At 45.1% G+C, this 14,883-nt stretch overlaps 1 protein-coding gene across 1 annotated transcript in view; it reads left to right on the top strand.

Annotated features, from left to right (window-relative positions):
- The window catches only part of FSCN1 (fascin actin-bundling protein 1), a 52,017-nt gene extending 39,616 nt beyond the window's left edge, over positions 1 to 12,401 (top strand). The window contains exons 2-5 of the mRNA XM_033964025.1: positions 2,770 to 2,926; positions 5,852 to 5,973; positions 7,678 to 7,845; positions 10,339 to 12,401. Coding sequence (XP_033819916.1) covers positions 2,770 to 2,926; positions 5,852 to 5,973; positions 7,678 to 7,845; positions 10,339 to 10,541 — 650 coding nt within the window. The 3' untranslated portion in view covers positions 10,542 to 12,401. The remainder of the gene's footprint in view (positions 1 to 2,769; positions 2,927 to 5,851; positions 5,974 to 7,677; positions 7,846 to 10,338) is intronic.
- The last annotated feature ends 2,482 nt before the right edge of the window (positions 12,402 to 14,883 follow it).

Raw genomic sequence — 14,883 nt, 5'->3', positions numbered from 1 at the left:
CGGATTTGTAATATAGCTGCAGGGCTCAAATGCCAGCATTTGACTCGGTACATTCCTGAGGGAGCTCCTTTGCATTGTGGGATTGTCAACTTGGCTCTATGCAGCTGGAAATGTAAGATTCCCAGATGTGGCGTTTTGAGTTCTTCCAAAGAATCAACTGAAAACATGCATTTGAACAGATGTGTGGACTGTTAAAACAGCTCGTAGCTTCCTCTCTCTCTCTCATTTTTTTTCCAACTGGTACATTTTTATTTATTTATTTTTTTGTTAAATCTTGTGGCATTGGAATTACAGGCAATGTTAATAGTTTTTAAAACACTTAGACATAACTCCCTCCCTTCACCCTCTGCTAAGAAATTTAGGCCCTCTCTTACAAAGGTGTGCTAATTCCAAGTGTTTCTCATCTTGCATTTGCAGCTTACGACGGCTACTACTTTTGCAGTGGTGTATGTTTTATATGCAGGTCCTTTCTCCGTCCCTAGAGGGCTCACAATCTGGGTGGTTTTGGGGGGATTTTTTTGTACTTGGGGCAATGTAGGGTTAATGACCAGGGCCACAAATAGCTGCAGTGGGAATTGAACCCAGTTCCTCAGGATCTCGGCTCCTTACTTACCATCCCATCAATTAGGCAGCTTTTTCTAGACATTTACAGAGATTCTAGTTTCTCTGTAATGGCCCCAAAGCTCTGGAACTCCCTTCTGCTATATCTGCGCACAGAAAAATCCCTGAAATCGCATTTGAAAACCTATTTCAAACTGGCATTTGATCCTAGTTAACATTTCAGTATAGTTCTTCCTTTGCTGCCTTCTCACATTATCCCCCTCCCGAATCCTCTGAAATTGTAAACTTTTTCCCTGCCCTTGATTGTCATTTTGGCCTAGATTTAAACTCACCGGTCTGGATCATTGTTGGGGCGATTTGTGGCCTGTTCTTCCAGGTGACTGATTCACTACAGAGTCCTCTTGTAAATTACCTGATCGGACACGTGCCCCCACAGCGATCCCACGGATCGACTGCAGAGCGATCGCGATGCATGTGTAGACCGTCCCGGTTGGCCGTAGATGGCGATCCGCGCATGCGCTTGCTAAGTTCCGACAACCAGAGGTCAAAACAAAGGGGGAGGGTTGGCTGTAGTTTACTTGAGTGGACATTTCAATTTAATGGAACAGAACACGCTTTTAACCCGCGGGTTTAAACCACAGGCTCACACTGCGCGCTTTGCAGAATATATGGGGAGTAACGGACAGTTTGTTTTATTTTGAGGCTTGTTTGTAACCTCGATACTGGGATTTCAGGGTGGCAGAGAGCGGGAGAGTTGGCAGGGACGGTAAGCGACTGGTCCTCCAGCAGTCGCTCCACTTCGGATCGGCAAACCCAATCGGTGTTCTTCTGTTTAGTGAATCGATGGCTTCCTACTTAGGCATTCCATCTTCCCTCCTGTGCATGATTGGATCGGGTGGGAGATTGATCGGGCATAAGGTTAGTGAATCAGGTCGGGGAATGATTGCAACCGGTCGGGACACGATTGGTGCGTTTTTAGTGAATCTAGCCCTTTGTGTCTAGTATTTAATTGTACAGTATACATTTCCCTGTTGTAGTTTTAAAAAAAATTTCCTTTTTTTAATATACTGTTAACCGCTTTGATTTGACTTTTTTGTTAATATTGGCGGTATAGCAAATTAAAATAATTGCACTAACCATTGGGCTGCTCCTAGCTTAAGAGACATTAGGCTTTGTGTCCAACTTTGTCCCCTACACCAAGCCAGAATTTGGAGGAGTTTCCTTTTTGCATAGCCCTCTTGTTCGCATTTTGCTAGTGTCGCCCCCAGCATCTTATATTCGTGTTCTTTGTTTTTTTTTCCTAGATGCATCACCTTGCATTTGTTTATATTAAAATTCATCTGCCACTTGTTGCCCATGCTTCCAGCTCCTGACATAGTTTTGTATCGTCTGCAAACTTTATTATATTGCAAGTTGTTTCCTCTTCCAGATCGTTTATAAAAATATTGAACAAGATGGGCCCAAGAACCGAGCCCTGGGGCACGCCGCTAGTCACCCTCTCCCAGTCCGAGAATTTCCCATTTATGGTAACCCTCTGCATTCTGTTCTCCAACCACTTGCCGATCCATCTGTGCACTTCTCCTCCTACTCCATGGCTTAGTAGTTTCTTCATAAGCCTTGCATGTGGAACCTTGTCAAACGCTTTCTGGAAGTCCAAGTAAACTATGTCCACTGAATCTCCACTATCCACTTCTTTGTTCACTTTCTCAAAGAATTGTAGTAAATTTGTCAAACATGACTTCCCTTTCCTGAATCCAAGTTGACTAGCCCTTATTAGGTTGTGATCCTCCAAATGTTGTACAATGTTGTCTTTAATCAGTGTTTCAATTGTACGCACTCTGTCCCAGTCAGTCTCCTTCCTGTATCTTATCTTGAAGACCTTTGCCACAAACTTCTTTCAAGATTATTTCTAATCCCTTTGCAGAATCTTTAGCGGCTCTAAAATTTCCTCCTTCAGATCCTGTTAAAAGGGTGGAGGCTTAGTTTATTATACCGTAAAGCTGAAAGAGAATGGTAAAATGACCTTTTTAGGACTCTGTGCCCAGATGTTGGCTGTTGCCAAGATCCCAGGGCGAAACACAACAGCAAAGGGGATAGTTAAATAAAATAGCAGGTGATGTTTTCAGAAAGCGAATGAATGGATGTACTGCCGTCGACAGAAAATAACTGAACCGTTTAATTTTTTTTTCCTTTTCCATCCCCTTCCAGGGATGGACCTTTCGGCTAATCAGGACGAGGAGAGCGACCAAGAAACTTTTCAACTGGAGATCAATAAAGAGACCAAGAAATGTGCCTTCCGGACATATACTGGGAAGTACTGGAACTTAACAGCTAATGGTGGTGTGCAGTCCACTGCCTCCATAAAGTGAGTCTTGGGTTCACACTTTCAAATGGGTTAATTTAGTGCCTTTCATGTTGAGAAGGAACTTGGCTGCTGTTCCGGAGAATGTTACTGATCAGCAGTGGGCGCGGGGTGGGGGTGGGGTGGAGAGAATGGGATCACCGCAGGCACTGTCTTCATAGGGGCACCAGTGTCTCTCCTCCTCCTCTGCCCTACCATGCAGCTCTTGAAAGGTTCACTGACACAAGCAGCATCAAAATAGCCCCACTGGGTCAGACCAACAGTCCATTAAGTCCCAGTAGCCCGTTCTCACGGTGGCCAAACCAGGTCCCTAGTACCTGGTCAAAACCCAAAGAGTAGCAACATTCCAGCATCTCAAAGAATAGTAAGATTCCGGAACCCCAATGTGATCAACATTCCAGAGCTGAGATTGTGATGTCATAATGCTTCAGAGCCAACCTCATATTACAATGGCTCGATTGTCCTATACTTGGCTCACGTAGGAACATAAGAACAGCCATACTGGGTCAGACCAATGGTCCATCTAGCCCAGTAGCCCGTTCTCACAGTGGTCAATCCAGGTCACTAGTACATGGTCAAACCCCAAAGAGTAGCAACATTCCAGCATCTCAAAGAATAGCAAGATTCCGGAACCCCCAACTAGGGAGCAACATTCCAGAGCTCAGATTGATGTCGTGCTTCATTCCACAGAGCCTCGGAGCCAACCTCATCAGTGATGTTACAATGGCTTGATTGCCCTACACTTGGGCTCACGCAAGATAAGAATAGCCTTACTGGGTCAGACCAACAGTCCAAGCCCAGTAGCCCGTTCTCGTGGTGGCCAATCCAGGTCACTAGTACCTGGCCAAAACCCAAAGAGTTGCAATATTCCCTGCTACTGATCTAGGGAAAGTAGCAGCTTCCCCCATGTTTTTCTCAATAACAGACTATGGACTTTTCCTCCAGGAACTTGTCCAAACGTTTCTTAAAACCAGCTACATTTAGATATGCACGATAGACAATATATCCAGCAAACTTGAAACTTTTGCTGGCGTGAGCAGCGTCTTCCACCTGTTGCTCACGCTGGCTTTGGTTCCCTTCTGATGTTACTTCTAGTCGCGGTACCAGAACGTGATATCATAAGGGAGTAGAGGCCAGCGCGAGTAGCATGTGGAAGATGCTGCTCATGCCGGCAAACTTTAAGTTTATTACTTGATATATCGTCTATCGTGGATATCTAAACGGTTTACAATAAATTAGTAGTAAAGGATTTTTTAAAAACTATTAAAACTGGGGATTTCAGACTAAACATAACTTTAACATGAAGCTGGGGGGGGGAAAGGATTACATAGAGAATAATTAGAGGAGGGGAAATGCAATAGGATGGGAATAGATTATGATAAAACTATGTATCATCCTCGGTTGAAATATTCGATGTCGTGTATCAAGAGCATCTTTAAAGAGGGGGTGAGGGGCGCACAACGCAGAGGGGAAGATCAGGGGGCTGCACAGCGATGCCAGGCACCTCCACAGCAGGTGCCAACCTCTCTAGTTATGCCACTGGAAGACGGTATACGGAGGGGGGCGGAATGCAATCCCGTGGTACTGGCTGCACTTAAGCTGAATTGCTGGTCCATATCTCTTACTATAAAAATTGGGTGCAAGTTTTGAGAACATAAGAATTGCCGCTACTGGGTCAGACCGGTAGTTCATCGTGCCCAGCAGTCCGCTCACACGGCGGCCCTTAAGGTCAAAGACCAGTGCCCTAGTTGAGTCTAGCCTTACCTGCGAATGTTCTGGCCCAGCAGGAACCTATCTAACCTTTTCTTGAATCCCTGGAGGGTGTTTTCCCCCTATAACAGCCTCCGGAAGAGCATTCTAGGTTTCCACCACTCTCTGGTGGAAGAAGAACTTCCATAGGTTTGTACGGAATCTTTTCCCTTCTAACTTCACCTTGGAGAGGGTGAAAGTCTCTTTCAAGATATTAAAGGGAATTGACTTAGTAGAGAATGTTTCGATCATGTCCATATGCCTATATTTAACCTTCATATAAAGATGCAGGGTGCTTTCCTCACAGGAGACTAATTTGATATCTTCCCCTGAAGGGGGTATGAAATTGGAATCCCAGGCTGCTTGAAAAACTTGCATGCAGTAATACGTTCATTAGAGAATGACACGGGGACAAATTTTTCCCCGTCCCATCAAGTCCTTTTCCTGTCCCCTGCCCCATTCCTGCAAGCTCTGTCCTCGTCTGCCCAAGCCTCAAACACTTTAAAATCATAAGTGTTCGAGGCTTGTGCGGTTAAGTCAGAGCTTACAGGAATGGGACGGTGACAAAATTTGCAGGGATGGGTAAAAATTTTTCCCTGTGTCATTCTCTTACACTGCACCACTCTAGAAATCAAAATGTAGTAAAAGTGAGCCAAATAAAGGACAATCAAGCCATTGTGACATCACTGATGAGGTTGGCTCTTATTGGTGGAATGAGGCATTATGATGTCACCATACCAGCTCTGGTTATCAGAGGCTGAAATTCTTCACACTATTCATTCAATTTTCTATACTGGTCTCCAAAGTAGAGAATGACAATGGGGAGAATTTTTTTATTTTTTCCCCGTTTCCACGGGAACTCATTGTCCCGTCCCTACTCCATTCCTGCAAACTCCGTCCTCATCTGCACAAAGCCTCAGACACTTTAAAATCATAAGTGTTCGAGGCTTGTGCGGTTAAGTCAGAGCTTACAGGAATGAGGCAGGGATGGGGGTGGGAAATGAGTTCCTGCGGGGGTGGGGGGGAAAATTTTGTCCCCAGGTCATTCTCTAACTTTCAAGAACTGCAGCCACAGTGCATCTGAGGCTTTTATCCTACTGCTGGCTCCTTATCCGTTTCTCAAGTCTGAAAAAGCAACTAAAGATGAGTTCCTTAGCATGTTTTCCCTGATGTTTTCAGGAGTGCCAACTGCTACTTTGACATTGACTGGCATGACAGGCGGATCACACTTAAGGCAGCCAACGGCAAGTACCTCACTGCGAAGAAAAATGGACAGCTGGCAGCTTCCGTGGAAACTCCAGGTAAGTGGGGATATTGAATTTGCTCAGGTGGCCTTGGGAAGGTCAGGAATGAGGAAAGGTATGATCTAGAACAGCGGTCTCAAACACGCGGGCCGCATGTGGCTCTCCAGGTTTTATTTGCGGTCTGGAGGCCATCATTCTCTTCCTTTTGGAGCAGCAGCCGGCTCGTTTGCTCAAAGCCGCGAGTTGGCGGCTCCTTGCGCTATCCACTCCTGCATCGGAAGCCTCTCTGTCACAACATCAGAGAGGCTTCAGACGCAGGCGCGGATCTCGCAAGGAGCCGCCACCCACGGCTTTGAACGAGCCAGCCAGACACGCTGTTGCTCCAGTGGCGTACCAAGGGGGGAGGGGGGGCGGTCCACTTTTCTCTTTCCTGCAGGGCCGACCAATTCTGGCATCCCGACGTCAATTCTGACGTCGAGAGGATGTTCTGGCTAGCCAATCGCTGCCTGGCTGCCCAGAACGTCCTTTCCGACGTTAAAATTGATATCGGGCAGCGAGAGTTGGTCGGCCCCGTGCAGAAGAGAAGCAGGGAGATGGCCTGTTCCCGATAGCAGCAGTAGCCTATTCCGCAGCGGCGGTGGCATGGGGAGGGCAGGAAGGAAGAAAGAAAGAAAGAAGGTGGGGTGGGGACAGGGAACCAGAAACAAAGCAAAAAATGGGGCACGGAATCAGAGAAAGACAGACATAGAGAAAGAAAAAGTTTGGGGAGGGAATGAGGTCTAGAGGAGAGGAAGCATACAGGAGGCTGAAAGAAGGGAAGAAGTATTGGATGCACAGTCAGAAGAATAAAGTGCAACCAGAGACTGATGAAATTACCAAACAAAGGTAGGAAAATGATTTTATTTTCAATTTAGTGATTGAAATGTGCCAGTTTTGAGAGAGAAAAGATATTGAACTTTAAATGTGGGTGCTGCAGAAAAAAATAGAGTACTTGGAGGGCCGCAGAAAAAATAGTTAATGTCTTATTAAAGAAATGACAATTTTGCATGAGATATAAACTATAAAGAGTTTTACATCTTTCCTTTTAACTGTTAAAGGAAAGTTTTTTTATAAACTATAAAGAGTTTTACCTCATGCAAAATTGTCATTTCTTTAATAAGACATTAACTATTTTTTCTGCGGCCCTCCAAGTACCTACAAATCCAAAATGTGGCCCCGCAAAGGGTTTGAGTTTGAGTCCACTGATCTACATGGAGGCAGCCCAGCGCTGTAGTGTGGAAAGAGCTGTAATATACCTACACGCAACCTGCTGAGCAAAAGGTACCAAAAGTGGGGTTACAAAGTAAAGAATGACACAGGGACAAATTTTTCCTCGTCCCCGCAGGAACTCAATTTCACCATCGCTGTGAGTTTTGTCGCTCTCCCTGCCCCATTCCTGTAAGCTCTGCCTTACCTGCACAAGCCTCGAACACTTATGATTTTAAAGTGTTTGAGGCTTGTGCAGATGACGGAGCTCAGGCATTGGTGGAATGAGGCATTATGACATCACAGGCTGAGCTCTAGAATGTTGCTACTGGTTTGAGTTTGAGACCACTGATCTAGAATAAGGAAGAAGTGACCAAGGAGGAAGGAGAGAGTTAAGGGAAGGCTAGTGAGAGTTAGCTGTTGGCCCACAGCCCCGGAGTTCATGGAGGTCAAGCACCCCCATCTAGCCTCTGCCTCGTTCACACTTCTGCTTCTGGGTTTTCTTTTCCTCTACAGCAGAGACAGAATACTTTGTGATGAAACTCATTAATCGTCCAATCATAGTCTTAAGAGGCGAGCATGGCTTCATCGGTTGCCGGAAGGTGACGGGGACCCTGGACTCAAATCGCTCATCCTATGATGTCTTTCAGCTGGAGTGTAACGAGGGTGCTTACAGTCTGAAAGGTGAGTGTTCTCGCTCGTACAAATCTGCTCTTGGATTGTGGGGAGCGAAGGGGGGGATCCTCGTGCACTTGTATCTGGTGGATTTTTTTTGGTCTGATTTTAGCTTAATTTTAAAGCCATTTGCAAGGGTAAACTATCTGGAAATTTCTCTCCCTCTGGCTAAAAAGTACAAGCCCTCTTCCACAATGTGCATAGTCTGTGTTCAGACAAGGCTTTGGTCTTTACTCCCAGTCCTAGAGGATTAGAGTGTGCCACAGTGGTTAAAGCTACAGCCTTAGCACCCTGAGGTTGTGGGTTCAAACCCTGTGCTGCTCTTTGTGACCCTGGGTAAGTCGCTTAATCCCCCACTGCTCCAGGAACATTAGATAAGATTGTGAGCCCACCAGAACAGATAGGGAAAATGCTTGAAGTACCTGTATATAAGCAGCTTTGAGTGTGGTTGTAAAGCTACAAAAAGGCAGTCTACAACTCCCTTTCCCGGTGTCGGGTCAAAAGCGCGCTGGGACAAAGGCGTGCGCAGACAATTGAGCGCAGTGCGGAGGTGCGCGCCGCAGAAAATTACTGTTTTTAGGGCTCCGATGGGGGGGGGGGCGTGGGGGGAACCCCCCCCCACTTTACTTAATAGAGATCGCGCCGCGTTGTGGGGGGTTTGGGGGGTTGTAACCCCCCACATTTTACTGAAAACTTCACTTTTTTCCCTGTTTTTAGGGAAAAAGTTAAGTTTACAGTAAAATGTGGAGGGTTACAACCCCCCACAACGCCGGCGCGATCTCTTAAGTAAACTGGGGGGGGGGGCTCCCCATCAAAAACCCCCATCGGAGCCCCTAAAAACTGTAATTTTCTTCGCCGCGCGCCTCCGTCTTGTGCTTAGTTGTCGGCGTGCGCCTTTGTCTTTCGTGGGGTTGTCTATGAACCCCCCTTTCCCTGATGTCATAATGCCTGCCAGAAACCCAAAGAGTAGCAACATTCCAGAGCTGAGATTGTGATGTCATAATGCCTCATTCCGCCAATGCCCAAGAGCCAACCTCATCAGTGATGTCACAATGGCTTGATTGTTCTATACTTGGCTCACTTCTGGTACTATATTGGAGGAGAATGTGGTGCCGTGGTTAGAGCTACAGCCTCGGCACCCTGAGGTTGTGGGTTCAAACCCCTTTGCTGCTCCTTGTGACCCTGGATAAGTCACTTAAACCTCCACTGCCCCAGGTACATTAGATTGTGAGCCCACCTGTATGTAAACTGCTTTGAAGGTGGCATACAATTCTCTATCCCTATCCTTGAGGTCTGCCAAAGGTTCAGGCTGTCTGTCTACTGTATCATGAGACTGTATGCCTACGTCCTACACTGAAGACATAACTCGTGCATAGTCATTTAGGGATATCCTGAAAACCTGAGCCTTCAGTGTCCCTTCGACTGGGAGTGAAGCCCAAGTAGGTAAGGCGTTCAGGATTGGAACATGCACAGAGAAAAATATAAAAAGCATGTGAAACGCAGCCTTGTATCAGTATGATGACTCCTAAAAGGAAGGTCCGTGGACTTTATGTGGCAAAATGGCAGTCTAAAAATTGTTCTTAATCCTAACGGATGCTCCGAAAAGGACCCTTTTGCAGCGATAGCCCTGATCTACAATTTGTGCAAGATCTACTTTATTTCATGTCCATTCTCATGCATTGCAGCCTTGGCAGCTAGGGAATATACAGTATAGACTCGCAAAAAGGAGGAAAAATGGTTGACTCGACTAGGTCGGGGCGATTTAATCAAGTGCCCTGCCCTGCTAGGATCTGCACCCAGCCCCCTTCCCTCCCTCCCAGGCTCTCCACCCGGTACCCTCTCCCTTCCCTGTCCATGGCCACTGGAATCCCTTGTGGTCCAAAGGTTGTATGCAGGCAGGAGTGTGCTTTCAGCACTCCTGTCTTGCTGCTAACCCGGTCGGTCGCTGCTGCAATTTCCAGCTTCAGCTGCTGAGTGGTACTGAGCAGGAGTGCGCTTTGATGCTGCTCGGCACTAAGCGGCTTCCTGAATAGTTGCCACAAATTCTCGTGAGAATTCACCGGAGCCATTCAGGAAGCCGCTTGGGACCAAGCAGCAGTACCAAAGCGTGCTCCTGCTCGGCGGCTGAAGCCAGAACTCGCAGCAGCGACCCGGGTTAGCAGCGGGACAGGAGCACTGAAAGCTCGCTCCTGCCTGCTGCCCCTCTGGACCATCAGGAGGTAATGATGGACAGGTCAGGGGGGGGGGACAGAGTTCAGAGCTTGGTGGCCTGGCAGAGGCCTACAATAAGTCTGGGAAGGGGGTGGCTGGGTGCTGGCCCGAATATAAACCAGGACCCCATTTGTGGGCCAATTTTTTTTAGCCTCAAATTCCCAGTTTATATTTGAGTATATACAGTATGGCTTGGTTCTAGGTATACCTCTGAATTCAGTGACTTCATTTTTAGAATGTTTGGCTTTTTTTTTTTTTTTTTCTTCTTTTTTTTCGTGTTGTCCTCTGCAGATTCCACTGGGAAGTACTGGACCATGGGGAGTGAGAACTCGGTAACCAGCAGCAGCAGCGCACCCGTAGACTTCTTCTTTGAGTTCTGTGACTATAACAAGGTGGCAATCAAGGTCGATGACCGATACCTGAAAGGCGACCACGCTGGGGTCCTCAAGGCTTCAGCTGATGTGGTTGATGCCTCGACCCTCTGGGAATATTAAATGCACTTGAGCAAACCTGTTTTCTCCACCATGTTTTTCTCTTCCTTTTTTGTAAAATGGGCCTCAAAACTGGTTGCACACTCCTGCCATGGGATCAAAAAAATGCTTCTTTTTTTTTTTTGTTTTCCTGCAGTTCTAACTGAATAACAGACTGGGAGAAATATTTCATCTCCTTAGGTAGTGTGGGTTTGATAACATTTTAGATTTGTGAACCTTGGTGCCGCTGGGCATCTTGGCACTTGACGCCATCCACTTCAAGAGGACTGGGGTCTCCTGGTTGTCTTGTCTCTTATTTTTTTTAGTGCCAGATTGGCAGGGTGGCACCTTGCTTTGACCTCCATCCTCGATTTTTGTGCCTTTTTCTCAACTCCGCCCTCCACGTTACCATGGCTCACATTTGGCCATTAGTTTCATGCCATTTGTCGTTGGCGTCGAGTATCTGTAGCCAGTCTAGCAGTGCTAGTATCTGGACTACCCGATCTTTACATTTAGATAAACATATCTAACCATAAATCTGTAATATGTACTCTGGTAATCAAGTTGTCATACATGTATTAACTATATACAATGGTCTAATTAATGCGGCAGCTAGATAACATCTGTTTATATACTTTGTTTAGCAAATGTAACATTTTCATTCATGGGATAGATGAAAATGAATTCATTGTGTTCTTGTCCAGCAAAGAGGAACTTTGAATTGGGAGAGGTGGGGGTTGCCAAAGGACTCTGTGATGGTTGACAGAATAACCTGAGAAGTCATTTTGAGGGGCTTGGTCAACCTGCTCACTGGAACTTTACATTTCCCCCCAGAGAAGCTCTTGGATGTAGTTGGTATCCATGAGCTCGAACGGTTGTGTTTAAAAGCTTCTCCCCTCCAGAATGTTTTGAAGCAGAAGTGACCTTGCTCCTTTAGCCCCTCATACCCAGGTTTCATTTTTTTCCTTCTGCTGCATTGGGTTGATCTACTAGTTAGATGGAGGAAGGTCTTGGTAACAAGTTAAAGATGCATGTTCACCCTGAGGCAAGAGTCCTTACTCATGGACACTGGTGTCCCTCGATCCACTCATGCTGTTGCACAAGTGCTCTGGATGAGAGGTACCGTGGTGTGTAGGGCTGATAAGATTAAGCGCTTAGACCCTGCAGAAGGCTGAGAGAATTATAGGTTCACGAGTGTTCTCTGTTCTCATCTTATAGAGGCATAGAAACCAAAGGACATTCTAAGCAAGTCTCCCCAGATCTTCTAATAAATGAAAAAGAACAGGCCAGATATCATAATTAACTGTTCCTTGACTGAAAGACAGCTGATCTTCAGATGAAGGGTAGAAGATGGATTCTTAAGGAGCAAACTGCATTCTTAGATCTACTGGAATTTAAACTAGCAATCGTGCTGCACACTTTTTCCTGTTAGGGTTTTTTAAAGCTCTGGTACTCACTGGATTTACAGCTGCAGGTCTTAACTGGATTTTCCTCACACCCGAGCCATGGCAGGAGTTCTAGTCTATTGCTCATTTCGGTGACAAACTTTGCAAGAAATGGCATAAATCTATAACTGGAAATGCAAAAATAACCAAAACAGTATTTTTTTTTTTCTCTTAAATTCTATTTATATGCTGCACATGGCCACCATTACCTCTTATCTCTGCTAGGTCCGTGGTAGAATGGAGGGAATGCAAATTACTTTTGCATCCGACAGCAGGATGGAAGGTCCTATAATTCCCTAAAAAAAAAAAAAAAAAATCAAAAAACCATCTCCTGCCCCTCAACCACTACCCTCTAGCCAAAAAAAGGTGGTGAATTGAAAGGGGTAGGATGACGTTTTAAATATGACTTTTAATCTCTTCTCATTATTCTCTACCACTTGTGCATTTATTACTAAAAATTTCCAAATGCAAGAATTACTAATCTTGGGTTGAAATGGCCTATACTCAACCCAGTCTGTGGACACTCAAGCCTGTCCAGGTTTTCAGGATGTGTATGCATGAGATTTGTATGCACTGCCTCCATTGTATGCAAATTACATTGTACATATTAAATTGCGTAGTCTGAACTGGGCTGGCTGGATGCATGCTGAAAACCTCTGTACTGTTGTGATTAGAAACTGGTATTGGTTTGGGGATTTAGCCCCAAAGAAATGGTTTATTCCACGTGAAACATTAAAACAGTTTATATTGAAGCCAAGGGGGGTAGTGGTGTCAGAAGAGGGCGTCGTTTGGACCTAGTAGACTTATCCAGCTGCTCTTCCATCCCAACCATGTCTTGCATTTTGTGTTGAGGAACTGGGTAGACAGTTGCGGTAGGTTTTATATTGTAAAAGAGATTTTAAATGATGGGATTTAACCCTGTGAGTTAATCTCGGTGGCTTTCCTGCTCTTAAGCTTGCCTCGGTCCGAATCAGAACTTGCCACTGGCTTTTGAGAATGTGTTGTAGGTTGTGGAATGGCTTGGAATCATTTCACTTTTTTGTATTTTTTGTTAGGATGTTTTTTTTCTTCATATTTTTTTTTTTTAATATGTGCCATTTGTATAACTTAGCATTGAATGGAGAAAAATAAAGTTTGCATTCAGAGATGAAGTCTTCTTTTCTTTTGTCCCTCTACCTCCCAATTCTACCCCTGTATACTCAGCTGGCCTGATGCCAAACTTTTGTAGAATTTTATTGTGGAATATATTTACATTGGATCTATTCTTATATAAAATATTCATTATAGGTAGCTTGAAAAAGACAAATAAGAGTTCACCATGACAGCCTTCAGGGAAGTAAGAAGTCCAAGGCAGTGACTTCACAAAGTAGTCCCATCTCAAATTCATTTTTAGAATGGAGAGAATCAAAACTGCCTTGGAATTTATTCTGAGCTGTTAATTTTATGCCTATGTGCTTAAAACTTGGCAAACGGGAGGGAGCTAGAGTGTGCTCTCTGAAGCCAGCTGCCATCCCAACACGAACAATCTTTGCTGCCTTCTGCTTGCTCTTTGGTGCCCTGGCAAACACTGGAGCATTTGGGCTGCATGACCTGTCTATACAAAGTAAGCTAACCCAACTGTTCATAACCCTGCCAGAGGATATAGAAATCAGCAACACCATCTACGATTCAGGATTAATGTCCATCTACTGGCCAAAGGGAAGGTAAGGACAACTAGACTACTGGAATCAATTTGTTCTTGAAGAATATGAATGAATAAAACAGGGGAAACAAATCCACAAACTCAAATTGATAAAAATAGAGTGGAATTGTCCTAATCAGACTGATGACCCCAACCTATTATAAGAATGTCTTTACTCGTACAATAGCTCAATGACCCGACGGATACAGGTTTAGGCCAAACAGTCCTGCTTCAGGAGTCTTGAGAAACTACTGAGTTATAACAGATGGTGTTTTGATTAAGTGAATAATCTTTCAAGACAATGCTACGTTGCAAAAACTTCAGCGACAGGGCTCAAAACCAAATGTTCAGGACTTTTTTTCGGTTTTGAGCCCTGTCGCTGAAGTTTTTACAATGTAGCATTGCCTTGAAAGACTATTCACTTAATCAAAACGCCATCTGTTATAATTCAGTAGTTAAGAACATAAGAATTGCCACTGCTGGGTCAGACCAGTGGTCCATCATGTCCAGCAGTGCCCCTCTGGTCAAAGACCAACACCCTAACTGAGACTAGACTTACTTGCAAATGTTCTTGTTCAGCAGGAACTTGTTTAACTTTGTCTTGAATCCCTGGAGGGTGTTTTCCCCTATGACGGACTCTGGAAGAGCGTTCCAGTTTTCTATCACTCTCTGGCTGAAGAAGAACTTCCTTATGTTCGTATGGAGTCTATCCCCTTTCAATTTTAGAGGGTGCCCTCTTGTTCTCCCTACCTTGGAGAAGGTGAGCAACCTGTCCTTATCTACTAAGTCTATTCCCTTCAGTACCTTGAATGTTTCAATCATGTCCCCTCTCAATCTCCTCTGTTTGAGGGAGAAAAGGCCCAGTTTCTCTAATCTCTCACTGTACGGCAGCTCCTCCACCCCCTTAACCACCTTAGTTGCTTTTCTGTGGACCCTTTCAAAAAGTACCGTGTCCTCCTTCATGTATGAAACATGTACTTGTTGAGCCATTGAGTTATTGGATGAATAAAGTGAATTGAACATTTTTACAATAGGTTGTGGTCATCAGTCTGATATGGACAAATTGATAAAGAGTGGAATTGTCCTAAACATTTGTAATACACCAATGGAACCAGTCACTGTGAAACTGTTCTGTGTTGAAGTTCAAGGGCCAACCCTAAGCAAATATTCTTTGCAAACCTTGCTCTGGCCAGGAGCCCTATTGCCTCTACCATGGTGTTTCTAGGGGGTACATTAGACT

The sequence above is a fragment of the Geotrypetes seraphini genome, chromosome 11 (genome assembly GCF_902459505.1).
Source record: "Geotrypetes seraphini chromosome 11, aGeoSer1.1, whole genome shotgun sequence".
Classification (NCBI taxonomy): Eukaryota; Metazoa; Chordata; class Amphibia; order Gymnophiona; family Dermophiidae; genus Geotrypetes; species Geotrypetes seraphini.
The sequence above is the reverse complement of the archived record's forward strand: the minus strand, read 5'-3'. Positions and strand labels throughout refer to the sequence as shown.